The 20534-nt window shown below is 34.5% G+C and overlaps 1 protein-coding gene and 1 pseudogene across 1 annotated transcript in view; one reads left to right on the forward strand and one right to left on the reverse strand.

Annotated features, from left to right (window-relative positions):
• DTWD2 (DTW domain containing 2) overlaps positions 1-20534 on the reverse strand; it is a 131729-nt gene that overhangs the window by 62552 nt on the left and 48643 nt on the right. The window contains exons 3-4 of the mRNA XM_066357963.1: positions 15992-16086; positions 13159-13351 (exon numbers count right to left, since the gene is read on the reverse strand). Coding sequence (XP_066214060.1) covers positions 13159-13351; positions 15992-16086 — 288 coding nt within the window. The remainder of the gene's footprint in view (positions 1-13158; positions 13352-15991; positions 16087-20534) is intronic.
• On the forward strand, positions 16983-18911 carry LOC136386838 (large ribosomal subunit protein uL18 pseudogene; annotated as a pseudogene).

The following is a 20534-nucleotide window of genomic DNA, read 5'->3' on the forward strand; positions in this document are numbered from 1 at the left end:
AAGAGTATGGGGGGAGATAAATGGTGATGGATGAAGACTTGACTTGGGGGGAGTGAACAAACAATATGGTGTACAGAGCTGTGTTGTAAAGTTGGGCACCTGCAACCTGTATAATTGTATTAACTAGTGTCACCCTAATGAATTCAATTAAAAATATATAATTGCTTAACTTGATGAAGTACTAAATAGTGAGTAAAGAGATTCAAAAGTGCTATTTGAAATATCAGTTATCAAATGTTAAAAGGCAAGTAAAAATAAAATACAACCTTTGTGTTGAACAGTACCTAAAACATAGCAGGGACCCAATAAATGTTTATAGAATAAATTAAATATAAGTAGCTACATCTATGAAAATTTATAGCTAAAATTATAAAGCACATAAATATATGACAACAATAATTCATTTATACTTAAAAACAGATCAAATTCTATATCATAAACTGGTAAAAGTACTCAGATTTCTATAAAATAAAAATTACATTTTGAGGTGAAAGTGAATATTTACAGTTAAATTTAGTTACATTCAAACATTTATCATAATTTTTCTTCATCATAATTGCCTCAACAAATCTTAGTCACACCTAGAAAATATACATATTTAAAATATGATCAAGGCAGATTGTAAAAACAAGAATTACATTTTTTTTCCCCATCACAATCACCTCTGCAAGCACTCATTTGGGAAAAGTAGACTTAATATCGGCTATAACTCATAAACCTATAATAATTTTTGAGATGTCTTCTATCATATGATAGAAGGCATACACAAATGACTGCCATATGGATCTTAAGATCTGGATGCGTGTAAAGTCGTTAATGATATCAAGCAAAGGGCCAGATGCTCTAAGCTTATAAATCATTAAAAAGTTTGTAATATGCCACATAAATAGATTTTTGTATTATTGTATTATCTTTCTATAGATTTTACATATCCTTTGGGTGTGTCTATACATTATTTCATAATAAACCAAATTTTATTACTATTCAATAGTTAATCTTTGCTTTTAACTTAGTCATAAAATGTATTCAGTATTATTATAGTGATAACAATGCATCCTAAAAGTTCACCTTTTTTCATCAAAAATTTGGTTACTAATGTTCACTCTCCTAAGTAATACAAACTACAACACAGTGATAATATTGCCTAAAAGGTTTTCCTGGGATACAAATGAGATAAATCTTTAAAAGTTTTAAAATATATAAACTGGATGATCAGTGTGTTTTCATAAGTACAAAGAGTATTGATAATATTTCTCCTTTTAAAAATATAAAAACTTATAAGTGAAATAGGCATTGCATACCATGTTACATAAGGAAAAACAAATAGCCGAATCGAGTTCTGCTTGTTTTGCTTTAATTTTCTTAAAACACTAGTTATAAAATGTAATCTAAAGAAAATCAGTGTTACGGAGTTAAAAGGATTCCAATCCACAAACAGTAAAAATTCAGTGATAGTTGAGGCTGGCTTCAGAATCCTTTGAAAATACAAGTATGATCTGGTACCCTAAAATTAGAGAGGGTGAGGACCTCCAAATCTCAAGCTATCTAAAGCAGTTATTATTCCTATATGTTCTTTAAAAGCTGAGCATTGTAAACATGTACTACCATTATGAAGATGGAATCCCATTAAAAATAAAATTGAGTACCCCAGAAATATAAGAAAATTTATGATGTACCAAAAAAAGAAATAATAGAATCTCTACCATCTTTATCATAAGCATAATCTTATCTATTAATACATAGTTGAAATTCAATCAACTGAAATGTCAGAGTTAAGGAGAAACAATAGTTTTCCTTAAAATATAACATTTAATTAGGTCATTTTAGAGGACAAAATCTCTAGATCTCCTTATTTAGGTTCATAACCAACATCTCTTAATGTATACTATTACTGTATATATTAAGTTTAGAGTTAATTACATACAGCAACAATAAATTATTCAATTTAAAAGACAACTGAAACAATCATCAGATACCACTTATGCCAACACATTAGCAAAAAGGAAAATGATAATATCCAGGACTGTTGAAAGTATGAGACCACAGATACTTTCATAAACTGTTAGTGTAGACTGACCTAGCAGTAACTTTTGACTCAACTTTTGGGCTCACTGAAGGTGTTTCCAGTGGCCTTTCCATAGGAATGACCTGTCTTGGCTCATGCTTCAGATTTTTCTAAAATCTCTCAAACAAGCAAACATCTGGCCTCAGCATGCCCCATAATTCTCCCTAAGTGGCCCCAGGCCTGGCACTAATACCAGGGTTCTTGGTTCACAGCTTGGCCTCACCTGGGCAACTCCAAGCCCAGCACAAGTGTAGCAGCCATCTGCAGATCATTTTGTAGCCCATGCTGGGTGGTCCCAGGCAGAACACAGTCAGTAGCTGACCTTGGCCTGCACCTCCCAGGTGGCCCAGGAACCAGAGCATCCAGTGGACAGCTTCAGACCACATCAAAGCACCACCACTCAAACACCTCCATAAGTGACAAACTCAAGGGGTGAATTCAGCAGGCACCAGAGCCCTACTGAAGTAAATCCTATTCTAGGGTATGGGACCTTGCATAGCTGATCCTCCACAGTGGTCAGAGGTAAGTGGTCAGTGGTCACAGACAGTCCTTGCAGCTGATAGGCCTGGGAACAAATCCCTTCCATGAACATACCAGCAGAAATCAAGGCTCAACTAGAAGAGAAGGGGGTACACAGCTGACACAGAGTGTGCACATCAAGTGCCCAACCCGGGTGATCATGGAGGCTGTTCCACTGGACTCTATAGGACATCTACTACATTAGGCCAGCCTGGGAGACACAGCAGCTCTATCTAACACACAGAAACAAACACAAGGAGACTGCCAAAATTAGGAGACAAAGACAAATATCCAAAGTGAAAGAATAGAACAAAAGTAAAAAAAAAAAAGAACTAAACAAAATAAAGACAAGCAATCTACTAGATAACGAGTTCAAAACACTGGTTATAAGGATGTCTAATGAACTTAATAAGAACTTCAACAGTATATAAAAGGACTAGTCATAAGTGAAGTATATACAAACTGAAATGAAGAATAAATTACAGAGAATCAATAGCACAGTAGATGAAGCCAAGAATCAAATCAGTGATTTGGAAGATAAGGAAGCAAAAAACATTCAATCAAAAAGCAAAAAGAACCCAAAAAAATTAGGATAGTGTAAGAAGTCTCTAGAACAACTTCAAGCATAGCAACATTCGCACCATGAGGGGAGTCAAAAGAAGAAGGGAACAAGAAATTGAACACCTATTTGAAAAAATGACAAGAAACTTCCCTAATTTGGTGAAGAAAATAGACATACAAGTCCAGGAAGCACAGAGTCCCAAATAAGATGAACCCAAAGAGGCCCATACCAAGACAAATCATAATTAAAATGGAAAAAGGTTAAAGACTAAGAGAGAATCTTAAAAGCAGCAAGAGAAAAGTAGTTAGTTACCTACAAGGGAGCTCCCATGAGACATTCAGTTGATTTCTCAACAGAAACTTTGCAGGCCTGAAGAAAGTGGCAAGAAATATTCAAACTGATGAAAAGTAAGGTCTTACAACCATGATCACTTTACTCAGCAAAGCTATCATTTAGAATCAAAGCTTCCCTGACAAGAAAAAGGGAAGGTGTTCATCACCACCAAACCAGTATTATATGAAATATTAAAGGGTCTTCTTTAAGAAGAAGGAAAAATATAAAAAATATGAACAATAAAATGGCAATAGACAACTGAATCTTAAAAAACAAAATAAACAGTCAGAACAAAAACAGACTCTTAGAGAACATTCTGACAGTTGCCAGATGGGAGTGGGTTGCAAGGTGAAGAGATTTTAAAGAAGTACAAATTAGCTGTTACCAAATACTCATAGGGATATAAAGTACAGCATAGAAATATAGTTCATAATACTGTAATAACTATGTATTGTGTCAGATGGGTGCAAGATTTATCAGGAGGATCACTCAGTAAGTTATGTAATGTCTAATCACTGGGGTATACTCTGAAATTATTATAATAATGTATGGTAACTGTAATTGAAAGACAAGAAAATTATTTAAAAAGAGATAGTGATTCAAAAACATACAGTACCTAAATATCTTCTGAATTTGGAAGTAGAGCCATGCTGAAAGGCAGAAAAGAAAAAAAAAACTGGGAATAACAAAATAGGATGGGAGGGTGATAGAGAGGGCAGAAGACAAGAACTGGGAGTACGTGGAGAAAGAACACAGTTATTAAACATGAAACTTTAAATAGTTCATCTTGTTACAACCCTCCACCTGCTCCACAACTTCATCTATCCAAACATTAATTAATGTCTACTGGCCCTGGCTGGTTAGCTCAGTCAGTTAAAAGCATCGTCCCAAAACAACAAGGTTGTGGGTTCAATGCCTGGTCAGTGCACACATGGGAAGCAAACAAGGAATGCATGACTGAGTGGAACAACAAATGAATGCTTCCCTTCCTCCTCCCCTCTTTCTCCCTTCCTCGCTCTGTCTCTCTAAATATCAATAAAAATTAAGCCCTAGCCAGATAGCTCAGTTGGCTGGCGCATCGTCCCAGAGTGCGGAGGTTGCCAGTTCAATTCCCCAGTCAAGGCGTTATGTAGGAGCAGCTCGATGTTCCTGTCTCTGTCTCCCTGCCTCTCTCTCAAGAAAACAAAAACGAACAAAAAACATTAGTGTCTACTATATACACATGAATGCTTTGTGTGAGTGATGGGGAGGGGGTAAATTGTAGGAAAGAGGCAAAATTCCACAACTAAACAGACAGAAAGTTGGAAAAAAAAAAAAAGAAACATCCATGAGAGATAAGAATACAGCAGAGCAGGGACTCAGAACAAGAGGTAATCATCACATTTTTCAAGAAAAATTCCATAGCATATTTGATAAGGAACATGATACAATTTTATTTACATCTCAAAAATAAAGTAACCTCTGCTTTAACATCCGCATTATATATGTATGTATGTTTATAAATATTTAAGTGTACATATATGTTATGCATTTATATGTATATACATATTATATGTTTTTTAAAAAAATATTCATTATCCAAATTTTCCCTTTTTTATTTCACATTGTAAATATTGAAGTTTCTCAGCCTCGCTCTTTTCTCCAAGGAGCTAGTAATCAATGGAATTTCTGGTTTATCTCTGACAACACAGACCCTCCTAATTAGCAATAGCTAGTGAAAGGAATCTCAGAGAGATAAGAAAGATGTTCGGGCTCTTTCTCCTACAGCAGCAGAGACAGAACATTCTGAGTTAGAAGGCCTGTCAGAAACAACATTCACAAGAACACCACAAGTCTAGTAGAGGTAATGTGCCAAGTTACAACTGTAATGTCCTTTTCTATTTTCTATGATGAAACCATCCTTACAAATGTTTATTTGTAACAACTAATTCTCTCGAGTAATCTGGATTCAAAAAATCTTGGTATGTCCTTTAATTCTAACCTGCATATAAAAAAAATCTGATGTTTTAATTGGTTGTCTTGCATAACCTAAAAACTTTAGCTTTTCCCATCCTTCATGCATAAAGGTAAAATAAGTTGACTTTTCTGGTAAATCATTATTTATCTTAAAAATCATGTATATGAAAAAAAATCATGTATATGAATTTAAAAATGGATTAACTGGATTTCATCAAAATTAAGAAATTCTCCACTTCCAAAGAGAATGCTAAGAGAATGAGAACATAACCCATAGACTAGGATAAAATATTTGTAAATCACATACATGATAAAGGTCTTATATCCAGAATATATAAAGAACTCTGACTCATTAATAAAAAAGTCAATATAAAAATGGAAAAAATATTTGATATATACTTTACCAAAAAGATATATGGATAATAAATATGCATATGAGAAGATGCTCAGCATCATTAATCACTAGAAAAATGCAAATTAAAACTACATGAGATATCCCTATACAACTATTAGAATGGCTAAAATAAGGACTGCCCATACCAAGTGGTGTCAAGGATATGAAGAAACAGAATTTCTTATAAACAACTGACTGAAATGTAAAATGGTACAACTATTTTGAAAAACAGCTGGCAGTTTTCCAAAACTGCCAAAAAAAAAAAAATTTCAACACACACCTATCATACAATTCTGGGCTTTCCACACCTAAATGAAAACAAGAGAAAAGAAAGCATACTCCATACAAATATTTGTAATGAATGTTAATTACTACTTTATTTGTAATAGTCAAAACCTAAAAACAACCTAAATGATCATTAATAAAGTATAGTATATCCACACAATAAAATACTAATGGACAATAAGAAGGAATAAACTAGATACACGCAAAAAGAAAGAATTTCAAAATAATTATGACCCAGACCTGTGGTGGCACAGTGGATAAAGCATTCCTCACCTGGAATGCTGAGGTCGCCAGTTCAAAACCCTGGACTTGCCCAGTCAAGGCACAAATGGGAGTTGATGCTTCCTGCTTCTCCCCACCTTCTTTCTCTCTCTGGCTCTCTCACGTTCTCTGACCCTCCCTTCTAATAATAATAATAATAATAATAATAATAATAATAATTATGCTGGGTGAAAGAAGTCACACTAAAAAAATTAAAAAAGATAATATATACTTTTATTTAAATAAAATTCTAGAAAATGCAAACTAATTAATCATGACAGAAACAAGGTTATCAGCTGCATATGTTATCTTTACTGTGTCACAGCTACATACGTATGCCAAAGCTTGGCAAAGCATACACTTTAAATATGCAATTTATAACATGAGAGTTAAAATAAATATAAAATAAAAAGGATTGTACATTCTCAAAATAAATACAAGGCAATGATATATGAAAATTTTAAGAAGTTTATGGGAAGAAAAGATAAGCTTGTGAAGATAATTCATATAAGCATTTAAATACCAGAGTGACCCAAACAATGGAACTGTGGTGGTATGTTTACTGGGCTAGTAATGAAAAGTCAAAGATATCAGAACAGATCAATTCACTGTCCTGTGGGCAGGATAATACGAAAGATAAAGAACAATTCAAAAATTATCTTTGGACACTATGTTGCTACCATTAAGTAGGAGATACTTCAACATAGTACAAAAAGAGAAATTTAAAAAGGAAAAACAAGAACAGGTAGATCAAACAAACTTCTGTATCATTCTGTCCTTTGGTATCTTCAGAAAATATTATAACAAATTTTTATGGAAAGTTAGTTATCTTGCTACATATTCTAAAAGATCAACAAGAAATTCCAAATAAATAAAATTTTCAATTTATTTTATTACTGAATTATTGGTTTTCTCATTCGTTTCTCAGGAAAAATTCTGTGCATTAAAGGACATAATCAACAGTAAAAAAGCAACAACCTACTGCTCTTTTTCCTGTTTCCAGTTCTGCACATAAACAGCTTGGAAAGTAGTCACCCATACTATCAATGACTTTAAAAAAGCTAAAATAGGCCCTGGCCGGTTGGCTCAGTGGTAGAGCGTCGGCCTGGCGTGCAGGAGTCCCAGGTTTGATTCCCGGCTAGGGCACACAGGAGAAGCGCCCATCTGCTTCTCCACCCCTCCCCCTCTCTTTCCTCTCTGTCTCTCTCTTCCCCTCCTGCAGCTGAGGCTTCACTGGAGCAAAGTTTGCCCGGGTGCTAAGGATGGCTCTGTGGCCTCTGCCTCAGGCGCTAGAATGGCTCTGATTGTGGCAGAGCGACGCCCCAAGATGGGCAGAGTATCGCCCTCTGGTGGGCATGCCGGGTGGATCCCGGTCGGGCGCATGTGGGAGTCTGTCTGTCTCCCCGTTTCCAACTTCGCAAAAATACAAAAAAAAAAAAAGCTAAAATAAACTTCCGTATGACAATGTAATATACATTACAGTCCCATTTTCCTTTTAGTGGGGACATGTCTCCAAGTTCACAGAGATTTTTTTCTAGCTCAAGCTGCTATAAAAAGTACCACAGATTTGCATTTCTCTATCAGCTAGTGAAAATGAGCATCTTTTCACATATCTATTGGCCATTTGTATTTCTTCTTGGGAGAAGTATCTGTTCATGTCCTCTTCTCAATTTTTTATTGAATTGTTTGCTTGTTTGTTGTTGAGCTTCGTGAGTTCTTTGTATATTTTGGATATTAGGCCCTTTATTAGCTGTTGCTTGAAAATATCATCTCCCATTTAGTTGGCTGTTTGTTTTGTTGTCAGTTTCTTTTGCTGTACTTGATAACATACTGAGTGAAATAAGTACATCAGGAAAGACTAAGAACTGTATGATTCCATACATAGGTAGGACACAAAATTGAGACTCATGGACATAGATAAGAGTGCAGTGGATATCAGGGGGAGGGGAAGGGAATAGGGGGGATAGGGGAGAGGAGGGGCATAAAGAAAACCAAATAAAAGGTGACGGAGGACAATTTGACTTTGGGTGACAGGTATACAACATAATCAAATGTCAAAATGATATGGAGATGTTTTCTCTAAATCTATGTACTCTAGATGACCAATGTCACCCTATTAAAATTAATTGTCTAAATAAAAAATTTGTTAAAAAGTGCCATAGATTAGCTGGCTATCACCATCTCTTGGGAATTCTATTGTTATGAGCCTTATATATGAAACTTAGAGCTCAGGTAATAACCTGGTTAACTGATAATTACCACTTCGATATGAGTAAGTGCGTATAACTGTTTCTAATCTCTCATAAGAAGATACATAAAATATATATAAAAGATATGTGGGCAACTCTAATTTAAAATAACAAAAATAAAGTCTATTTAATGAATTTTCAGAGATAAAACACTTGAAAAATACACTGGCATGGCATTAGCTGCATACCCACACTGCAGCAGAATTTTCCAAACCAGCCTCAACCCTTCTCAACCTACTTCCATACAGTCTCTCCTCTGTCCTTCTCTGTGATTAAAATAAGAGATTAGTCTTTCCACTAGTTAATATCCACATCATATTTGATATGGAAACTTTTAAAATATGTTAGAACTCTACCAGTTCCACCACTTACTATGTGGCCTTGGGCAAGTTACTTAACAGCTCTGTGCCTCAGTTTCTGCTTCTACAAAAAGGAAATCCTATGAAATTGTTATGATAATTAAAAGAGTTGACATTTATATTTAGAAAAGTGACTGACATAATAACCACTATAAAAAATGTGTGGAAAATTAAATTAACAGAGAATAAAGTAACAGGTTTTTGACTTCTGAATATATTTCTAACATTTGGTACCCAGGGAATCTTAAGGACTTCTCCCAAAACTGAACTTTCTTTGACTTTATACTCAGGGACTCCAGTATTTTACTCCTCACTTCTTTTTCTCTGAGCATTAAAACACCTAGTAGTCAAGAAACAAAAATAAATAAATAAATTGAATTTCATCAAAATTAAAAGTATATCAAAGAACATAATCAAGAAAGTAAAATGACAACCCACAGACTGAGAGAAAATATTTTTAAGTCATATATCTACGGTAATTAGGGTCTATTCTATAGATCCCTCACAACTCAACAATAAAAAGAAAAATAACTAGATTTAAAAATCAGCAAAGAATTAGAAGGCCTACTTCTCCAAAGAAGATACAAAATGACTAATAAGCACATAAAAAGACAACCATCATTAATTAGTCACTAGTGCAACAAAAATAAAAACCACAATGAGATGTCACTTCATACCCACCAGGATGGCCATAATTAAAAAAACACAAAGAAACAACAACAAATAAAAACTGACATAACTAGAGTTGGCCAGGATATGGAGAAATTGGATAATTCATACACCACTAGATGTATAAATGTAAAACAGTGTAGTTGCTTTGGAAAAGTTTGACAATTCCTCAAAAAGTTAAATATGGAGTTGCTAGATGACCCTACAAGTCCAATCCTAGGTATATATAAAAAAAACTTTAAAAAAATGTAATCACACAGCAGTGTGTACCCAAACATTCATAAAAGCACTGTTCACAATAGCCAAAAAGTGAAAACAAACCAAATGTCCATCAGTGGATGAATAACAAAAAAAAAATGGTATATACATATAATGATATATTAGCTATAAAAAAAGAACACAGTTCTGATACATGTTATAACATGGATAAACTTTGAAACAAAAGTCAAAAGAGTTACCATATTTTTCACTCCATAAGACACACTTTTTCACCCAAAAGTGGAGGGGAAAATGCCCATGCGTCTTATGGGGTGAATGTTCATTTATTTTAGCTGCTGCGGGTTCCCAGACAACTAGAAGAGTATTTGAACATTAAAGTCTCTTCTCATTGGTTAATAACAGTGCTAATGGTTGTTAATACTGCTGTTGAGTTTACATTGTTAAAATATTATTGTGGTATATTTTATTAAATATTTTAACACACCATTCGGTTCAGAATATTTTTTTTCCTTATTTTCCTCCTTAAAACCTTAGATGCATCTTATAGTCAGGTGCGTCTTATGGAGTGAAAAATACAGTAATCACTGATACAGTAAAGCTTTGTCACTTCATATTTAACATTCAAGTATTATGATTGTGCCCTTGAGATTGTATAATGTCATAATTCAAGTATTATGACATTGAAGTTACATGATTTAAAGCATATTTATTAAAAGGTACAGTACAGAAGTCACTTAACAAACAGAACAAACTATTCAGAATCCACATCTCAATGAGGCTGTATTGTTCTCTAGTTCTCCAGAATGGTTTACATATTCTAAATGTAAAAATAAAATCTTTCTCAGGAGAAATGGGCTTTTACAAGTATGCCAATTCCCTATAGAATTGTATACCTGAAACCTATATAATTTTACTGACCAATGTTACGAAAATAAATTCAATAAAAAAGTTTAAAAAAAAGTATGCCACTTCCCAATGCTGGCAATTAAAGTAAACAGAACTGAAGTTTTGAATGAAATTCAAAGGCTAACCTGAAGAAAATGAAAACACTGAGTCAAAATATATCAATACTCTCACTCCCACGTTCATTGCAACATTATTTAAAATAGTCAAGATATGAAAACAACCTAAGTACCCATATAGATGAATGAATAAAGAAAATGTGATACACACACACACATACATATACATATACATATACATATACATATACATATACATACACATACACATACACACACAATGGAATATTAGCCATAAAAAAGGAGATCTTCCTATTTTCAACAACATGGGAGGAACCGTGAGGGCACTATGTTATGGCAAATAAATAAGACAAAGAAAGACAAATGCCATATGATATCATTTATATTTGGAATCTTAAAGCCAAACCATACCAAACCAAAACAATGACAAATGGGCTAACTGATAGAGAAAACAGATTGGATTAAAAGAAATGAAAAGTAGGAGGTAAGCAAAATGAATGAAGGGGGTCCAAGAGACAAACTTCCAGCTTAGCTAATAATACTGTATTACACACTCAAAAGTTGCCAAGAGAATAGATCTTAAAAGTTCTTATCACAAGAAAAACATAACTATGTACAATTATCATGCAGATTATTTTGCAATATATACAAACATCAAATCTTTATGCCATACACCTGAAACCAATAGAATGTTAATTATACTTCAATAAAAAATTTTTTAATGAAAAATTTGAATTTCTCAATAGATTAGATATGCAACATAAACCAGTCCATCATAGCTCTATGTAAAAAAAAGAAAGTTTTCATGAAAATGTCTTAGCCTGACCAGGCAGTGGCACACTGGATAGAGCGTTGGACTGGGATGCAGAGGACCCAGATTTGAACCCCGAGGTCACTGGTTTGAGCACAGGCTCATAGATATGACCCCATGGTCGCTGGCTTGAGCCCAAAGGTGGCTGGCTTAAAGTTCAAGGTTGCTGGCTTGAGTCCAAGGTCACACTGGCTTGAGCAAAAGGTCATTTACTCTGCTGGAGCCCCCCCCCCCCGGTCAAAGTACATATGAGAAAGTAATCAATGAACAACTATGGTACCGCAACAAAGAATTAATGCTTCTCATTTCTCTCTCTTCCAGACTGTTGGTCCCTGTCTGTCTCTTTCTTGCAAAAAAAGAAAAAAGAAATGTATAGCATAGCAGGACTGGGGAAATTATTTAATTCACCTGTTTCCTTTTTTGTCACTCAATTTAAAGGAGAAAAATTATTTTGGTGATTATATTTTCTAAACATCTTTTAATCTTTGAAATGTTACTATGTACTTCATTTCTGTGGTAGTCATGTAGTCAACACAAGATGATAGACACACAGGGCATATCATGCAAAACAGAAAAAACTCAAATATTTGCACTGAAACTTTTTCAGATGTTGGCATTTTTGTTAAACTTTCTTTGTATTCTGGGGAATTAAATGCAATGTTAACATAAAATTTTACCTGAAATGCACCACAATATGACAGTATCCACGCCTGTCATGCACTGGTTCTTGTGGAACACAGGGAATATTTTAGAAGTTAGAGAAACTTACAGAAGCTCCTATATATAAATACCTTGGGTGGAAATTTTCCATTATAGAAGCAATATACTACATTGGTTAAGACCACATTCTTTGGCTCTAAACTGGATGAGTACAAATTGCAGCTCTGCTATGAAATAGTTATGTAATCTAACGCAACCTATTTAACATCTCTGTACCTCAGTTTCCTCTCTGTTATCTAAGATAATGACAATACTGAACTCCATAGGATTTGGGGAAAGTTAAAACAAGTTCATATATACTGTTCACAAAAATTAGGGGATATTTCAAAATGAATATGAAATGATAAAAAAAGCATTTGATTTATTTTTAGTAAACAAGAACATCAGAAAAGCAAATGACAAGTCAAAGAAAGTTGTTCGATTTTGCAAATGAGATGCAAAACCAACTTTTATCTCATTGGTGAAAATGCACTGTACAAAAGGCTGGAAGTACTAGAGTATCCGCACATTCCCTGATCCTCAAATTTTTATGAGCAGTGTATATGAAATTGGGATTGGTTCATTCAAAGCACTCAACACAATTAACTATTTTTTAAAATTATTTTGCCCATTTCTACACACACATGCACATATACATACCTATGTATATATTCACCTATGCAAATACTACCAAATTCATTTATAAAAAATGTATGTGTATCTCCTCACAAACAACATTTACAACATACTAAATTATACATTTGTATTCATTCCACGCTAAAATACTAGTTTACCTGTTTGGGCAGTCGGAACAAGGAATTCTTATAGAAAATGTCCTTAGCTTGGCTCCATGTACCATCAATGATGATGATTGTGGAAGGATAAATAGGAGAATCTAATATAAATTCTTCCAAATTAGCAGCTTCAGCCCCTGGATACAATATTAATGTACCAGACCTTCGACAAACAGTTGAAAGTTCAGGATCTCTAAAAGTTAAAAAAAAAAAACAACAAAAAAAAAAACTCTATTACCTTATGGGGTAATGAAAAGATGTATTATTCTTAATGAACTTCATTCAAAAATACCCATCAAAGCATTTTAGGACTGAAGATGTAATAATAAATGAGAAAGCCTCTGTCTACAGAAACCAAAACAAGCTCAAGGGGGAAGGAGACAAGTTAAAGAGACAATTAAAGACAATAAACAGCATCTTCTTCAAACCAGTAAAAGGCCCTGCAAAAAATGTACAGTCAATATCATACTTAACAATGTTCCTTGAGATTGGGGTCAAGGTAAAGATGTTGGCTTTCACCACTCCTAATACACATGTACTGAAGGTCTCAATCATTGCAGAAAGGCAAGAAAGAAATAATAAAAGGCATAAAGATTTGAAAACAAAAAGTACAAATGATTCTTTTTACATATGATAATGTTAGTTAAATAGAAAGTCCTATATAATCTACAAAACAACTTCTGCAACTGGTGAGTGAATATAGAAAGTCACTAGGTACAAGCTTGACATGTAAAACCCAATTGTTTTCTTATATATTCGAGTACAAAAATTAAAAATAAGTATTTTTAAATTCTATTTATAAAAGATACCAAAAGTAATGTGCCTCAATCACCCCACTACGGTTTTATCACATACTTTAAGAAAATTTAAATAAATAATTATCAGATTAATATTAAATCAATAATCACAATGAGCTTTAGTTTAAAATTCATCAGTGAGCCTCACCAGGTGGTGGTGCAATGGATAGAGCATCAGCCTGAGATTATGAGGACCCAGGCTTGAAAGCCTGAGGTCCCCAACTTGAGCGTGGGTTCATCCAACTTGAGCTCGGGCTCATCAGTTTGAGCATGGGGTAACTGGCTTGAGAGTGGGCTCACAGATGTGATCCCATGGTCACTGGGTCGAGCAACGGGTCACTGGCTCAGCTGTAGTCCCCCGCCCCCCAGTCAAGGCACATATGAGAAAGCAATCAATGAACAACAAAGGTGCCACAACTATGAGTTGACGCTTCTCATCTCTCTCCCTTCCTCTCTGTTTGTCTGTCTTTCATTCTTTCTTGCTACTAATAAAATCCATCAATGAATAATAATTTACTGAGTAAGCACTATATTAGGCACATAAAAAACTCAACTACTTAATATAATGGGCTCAGAATAGAATGGATGACTTATTTGGAAAAGTGTCATCTCCTCATCTAAGTATACTTATGGAGTGGTTAGATTGCCAAAATGTCAGGGATGACCCAGACAGTTTCTAGTTCTACCACAACAGATACTCATCACTTTTGCAATAAAATAACATAGATCCAAGTCTGCAGATTAAATGAAACATTTTTCCACCTATATATCCACATTCATCCAAGAATTATAGACAAATGCCATTATAAAGAGCCTCTGCATGAAAGAAGTGTCACAGTGCAAATGATGTGGCTTCTCCTATGTGATGAACTCTAGGTCTTGCTTCCATTCCCAGCAAAATGGCAAAATTCCAAATAGCAGCTCTAAGCCCAGAGCAAATTTCTCCTCTGTGGGAAAGGCAATGCAAAATCTACTATACAAAATTCTATATAAGAAAACTGTGCCTAACCAACTGTTTCAGAGAAGAGAAAAAATTATTATATCAAGTCCTAACATGATGTTATTTTCATAATACAAAGCTAAATTATAAAGGAAGCTAAAATAATAAAGAAAGAAAAAAGCTTGGTCAATTTCCTGGGCTTCATGCTAATATAGGTCTTACTTAGCATTTTCATAAGTGAACTGAAAAAAAATTCTCCATATGTTGAACAGAAATAAAATTTTGCATCTAAAAATATATTTAACTGTGTAGACAGGATCAATGTAATTAGTTAAGGGTTTGTGAATGGGCAGAAAAGCAACAAAGATTATTCAAAGGTATACAAAGACTTGTATAAAAATTTAATATATTGTATATATTTATGATAATGAGTTACGTAATACAGTGTGAAATAAGATCCAAGAACCTTATAGATCTGTCAGTGAAGATATCAACTAATGCCTGCTGCACATAAAAATACTGGGCCTCATCCAAAAGAATATTTTAAATATGACAGGAGATGTTTTATCCTATATATATATATATATATATATATATATATATATAATATCATATATACATATATATATATCATGTGCCTATAACTAGAATACTAAATATAGTGCTAGTCACTGTACCTTAGAAAAGGCTTAATGGGCTAGAAATGGATAGGTATGTGTTTACTTATATAAATATAATCATATATATATTAAAGAAAAAACAACTAAATCTAATACAAATACCCTTACGATCTTGAAAAAAATGAAATACACAGTAAATATATATATATGTCTTTGAGGCTTAATATATATTAGTATGGAATTCAAATAATGCTATTTTTTTCATTGTTTATTCCACTTTGGTCTATTTGAGGGAGTTGTCTTTGTTCATGTTTACCTTTGTCTTGTATGATTTTCAGAGAAAAGGCAGAACTAAAATTTTCGACCACTTCCAATATATCATGTTCTAGGACTAAAGAATAAGTTTTAAAAAGAAATTTTTAAATATCTATGTAGGAAAAAAAAAGTATTTTAAGTTGCCCTAAAAGTTAATTTACCTTTCTTCACTGAAGCGACGCCCGATCTTGACTTTACACTTGTCCTGGGGGAGGCATGCTGCTAGTAGAGGAACTGTCCGCAACACTTTGCTTTCCTTTAATTAAAATTTAATTAACATGTAGATTTTATTTTACTTAGACAAACACAGTTTTAAACATTTATGATGAACATCTGATTCATAACATACAGAATTTTCACATCTTTCAGACCAGTTTTTAATAAAAAGAACTATAGTTTCTCTGATTTATCAGTAGTAAATATACTACAGATATAATTTTTAATTCTACCTGGGTATGTTTAGAGGTTGATCAAAACAAGGTAACATCAAATCATGGTTAAAATAATAAAAAATATAAGTTTGGCGTGACTAGTGGTAGTAGTGGATAGAGCATCAACGTGGGACACTGAAGTCCCAGGTTCAAACCCCCAAGGTCACCGGTTGGAAGACAGGCTCATCTGGCTTGAGTGCAGGGTCACAAGCTTCAGTGCAGAATCATCAACATGATCCCAAGGTCGCTGGCTTGAGCCCAAAGGTTGCTGGCTTGAAGCCGAAGGTCGCTGGCTTGAGCAAGGAGTCACTGGCTTGACTCGAGCCCCCTACCCTGCCATCAAGGCACATATGAGAAGCAATCAATGAACAACTCAAGTGACGCAATTACAAGTTGTTGCTTCTCATCTCTCTCCCTTACTGTCTCTCTCTCTCTAAAAAATAAGTAAATTCATGTTTAACCAAATTCAATTATTTATTCTAAAAAACTTTTATTCCAATAGTAATTAAATTTTCTAGAATGTAATCTCGAAGATAACTGCCTAGATCAGGGGTCTCAAACTCCCGGCCCTGCGGCCCGCCGAACAATTTTGTGCAGCCCGCAGACTAATCCAAGAAGTTCAAAATATTTTGGATAAAATTAAGTAAGCCTAGGGGCCTACTTGTACTTTTCATTTCTCTAGCATCCTAGCTAGATATTAGCTTAGTTAACAGCAGTTGTGATGCGAACTACAGTTTCTGGTCGTTTTGTGACACTGAGTAAATTGCATGTACGACTGTGCTTGTTGTACTGATTTTTTTTTTGTTTTCAACTGCAGTGAGAAAATTGTTGCATAACAGTTGCCTTTTGTAGACCTAGTGCGGCCCGCCGAACAACTGTGATCTTGCTCTGCGGCCCACATGCTGAGTTGAGTTTGAGACCCCTGGCCTAGATATTTATGCCCAGAAAGCAAGGAACTGTTCAAAACTAGACAATGGAGCATATCAATGGCACACAGAAGCCAATCTTAAAGAGCTCCCAATGGCCAAACTGGAACATTGAGCAACAAAATAAGTAACACAGTATTTGGATTATAACAAAGTATAAAATATAAAGCCCAAGCTGACACAAATAAATAAATGGGAGAAAAGAGACAAACCTTCCTTATAGAAAGAATTTCTAATAATAAATATAAATACTTCCCACTCAAGGGAGTGGAGCTTAATCTCTCCCTCCTACTTGAGTATGGGCTAAATATATAACCTTACTTCCAAAGAATAAAGAGGATGGACATGGAAGAAAAATTACTTTAGAGTAGAGAAATCTGGTGACCATTTCTATAAATTCCATTAACTATCACAAGCATTTCTTTTCTTCAAGGTCCTACCATCCAACACTAAAAACTACCTTTCATGTCACAGGAATTCTATCCTTTATCTCAGTAGAGTAAGCTGATTAGCTATTCTGCCTTAGCCTCCTAGCTTTCTTGGTTATCTTCATTTACAATGCTCAGTCACTCTCTGGCTTTCTTCATTGGCCCAAGTAGGAATATCTGCTTCATCAAATAAGTAACAGAGCCCCTTTCTCCTCGGCCTACCTACATCCAGCCCAACATTATCAATTTATATAATTCTGTTTATATGTATCTTCACAGTGAATATTTTGACTATTGTAAAAAATGACAATGCCCTTAAAGAATATCAAACACTACTTACATTAGGAATATTATTTACTCAGCAAATTAACACACAGAACCATAATGTTACATATAAATTTACTACAATAGGTAAAAATAAATAAATTTATAATTAAATTACTTTAATAACAGAAAAGAAAAAGTATTGCACCCCTCTCCCCCCCATCCCCATGGAAGCTGTTCTGGGCCTGCATGTTTGTAGTGAGCTATGGGCATGAGTCTATCTTTCACAGTAATTACATTTTTAAAGTTGTCTCAAAAGTAAGACCTACTTCAAGAGATGCAAAGTGAAATTTAGAAGACAAGGAAGAGAGCATAAAACCAGTTACTGTGCCTGGAAATACATGATAATCAGGATAAAAGTAAGTGCAACACACCCAAATACAGGATAACAGTTCATGTAACCAACAGAGATATCATTTGTTAGATTGCCTGTGCCCATATAGAAGGATGTATGAAAGTCTGTGCAGCTTATGCTCATGAACTCCCAAAGTGTGCTCTAAAGGTTGGCTGCATCACATTGTTCTGGTCTGGTGCTGGCCTGCAGGCTTCTCAACAGATTTGAAATGGACAAGATCTCTGAAGGTCAAATGGAGGTGACTAAGACGAATACAATTTGGAAAGCACCAGGTTGATGGTCAACCTGGTGCCTTCACCTGCTATTTGGGTGCAGGGCTCTTCAGAACTACTACTGGAATTCAAGTTTTGGGGAGGTGTGAATACAGTGTCTTCTATCCTCATAGTACCAAATGATTCTCTGGTTATGATTCAGAGAGCAAGGAATTCAATGCAGAAGTACATTGGAAGCACATCATGGGTCAGAACACTGCAGGGTGTATATGTCACCTACAGAGAATCAACATTAGAGTAGCTGAAGTTAAGAATCAAATCAGTAATTTGGAAGATATAGCAGAAAACACCCAATCAGAACAGCAAAAAAGAAAAAAAGAATCCAATAATATGAAAAGATTTTAAGGGGTCTCTCGGACAACATCCAGCATACCAACATTCACAACATAGGAGTGCCAGAAGGAGAAGAGAACAAGAAATTGAAAACCTATTTGAAGAGTGAATGACAGAAAACTTACCTAATCTAGTGAAGGAAGTAGACATACAAGCCCAGGAAGCATAGAGAATCCCAAACAAGATAAACCAAACGGGCCCCATATTAAGATACAACATAATTAAAATGCTAAAGGTTAAAGATGAAGGGAAAATCTTAACAGTAGCAACAGAAAAGCAGTTAGTTACTTATCAGGAAGTTCCCAAAAGACTGTCAGCTGATTTTTCAACAGAAACTACAGATCAGAAGGGACTGGCACAAAATATTCAAACTAATGACATGCACAGACCTACAACCAAGATTACCTAACAAAGCTATTATTTAGAATCCACAGACAGATAAAGAGCTTCCCCAACAAGAAAAGCTAAAGTTCATAGCCACCACACCAATATTACAAGAAATATTAAGGACACATCTTTAAAAAGAAGGGAATGAAGATTAAAAATACAAATATTAAAATGGCAAAAACTACATATCTATGAAAAATCACTTCAAATGTAAATCAAGACATCAAAAGACATAGGGTGGCTAAATGGATAAGAAAACATGACCCTCACATACGATGCCTACAAGAGACTTACTTCAGATCAAAAGACCAAATAGACTGAAAGTAAAAAGTTGGAAAATAGACATTTCATGAAAATGAAAACAAACAAAAAAGAGCTGAGGTAGCAATACTTCTACCAGACAAAACAGACTTTTAAGAAAGGCTATATTATATATCAAGAGACAAAGAAGGACCCAGCAATTCTACTTTTGGACATTTATCCGAAAAATCCAAAAAACTAAGTTGAAAAGATCTATACACCTATATGTTCATTGCAGCATTATTTACAATAGCCAAGATATGAAGCAACCTAAGTGACCACCAGTGAATTAATGGATAAAGAAGTGGTGCAAACATGCAATAAATGAAATGTGACTCAGCCATAACAAAGGATACCTTGCTATCTGCAACAACATGGATGGGACCAGGGGGTACTGAGCAGAGTGAAATAAGTCAGACAAAGAAAAACAAATGCCATATGATTTCACTTGTATGTAGAATCTAAAAAACAAAATATACAAACAAATCAAACGAAAGCAAACTCATAAATACAGAGAACATTTTGACAATAGCCTGATGGGAAGGGGTCTGGGAGACAGATGAAAAAGGGGAAGGTATTTTTTTTTTAATCTTCTATTTATTTATTTTTTTAATGGGGTGACATCAGTAAATCAGGATACATATATTCAAAGATAACAACTCCAGGTTATCTTGTCGTTCAATTATGTTGCATACCCATCATCCAAAGTCAGATTGTCCTCTGTCACCTTCTATCTAGTTTTCTTTGTGCCCCTCCCCCTCCCCCCTTCCCTCTCCCTCTCCCCCATCCCCCTGTAACCACCACACTCTTATCAATGTCTCTTGGTCTCACTTTTATGTCCCATCTACGTATGGAATAATGCAGTTCCTGGTTTTTTCTGATTTACTTATTTCACTTCGTATAATGTTATCAAGATCCCACCATTTTGCTATAAATGATCCGATGTCA

Source organism: Saccopteryx leptura, unplaced genomic scaffold (assembly GCF_036850995.1).
Source record: "Saccopteryx leptura isolate mSacLep1 unplaced genomic scaffold, mSacLep1_pri_phased_curated manual_scaffold_16, whole genome shotgun sequence".
In the NCBI taxonomy this organism is placed as follows: Eukaryota; Metazoa; Chordata; class Mammalia; order Chiroptera; family Emballonuridae; genus Saccopteryx; species Saccopteryx leptura.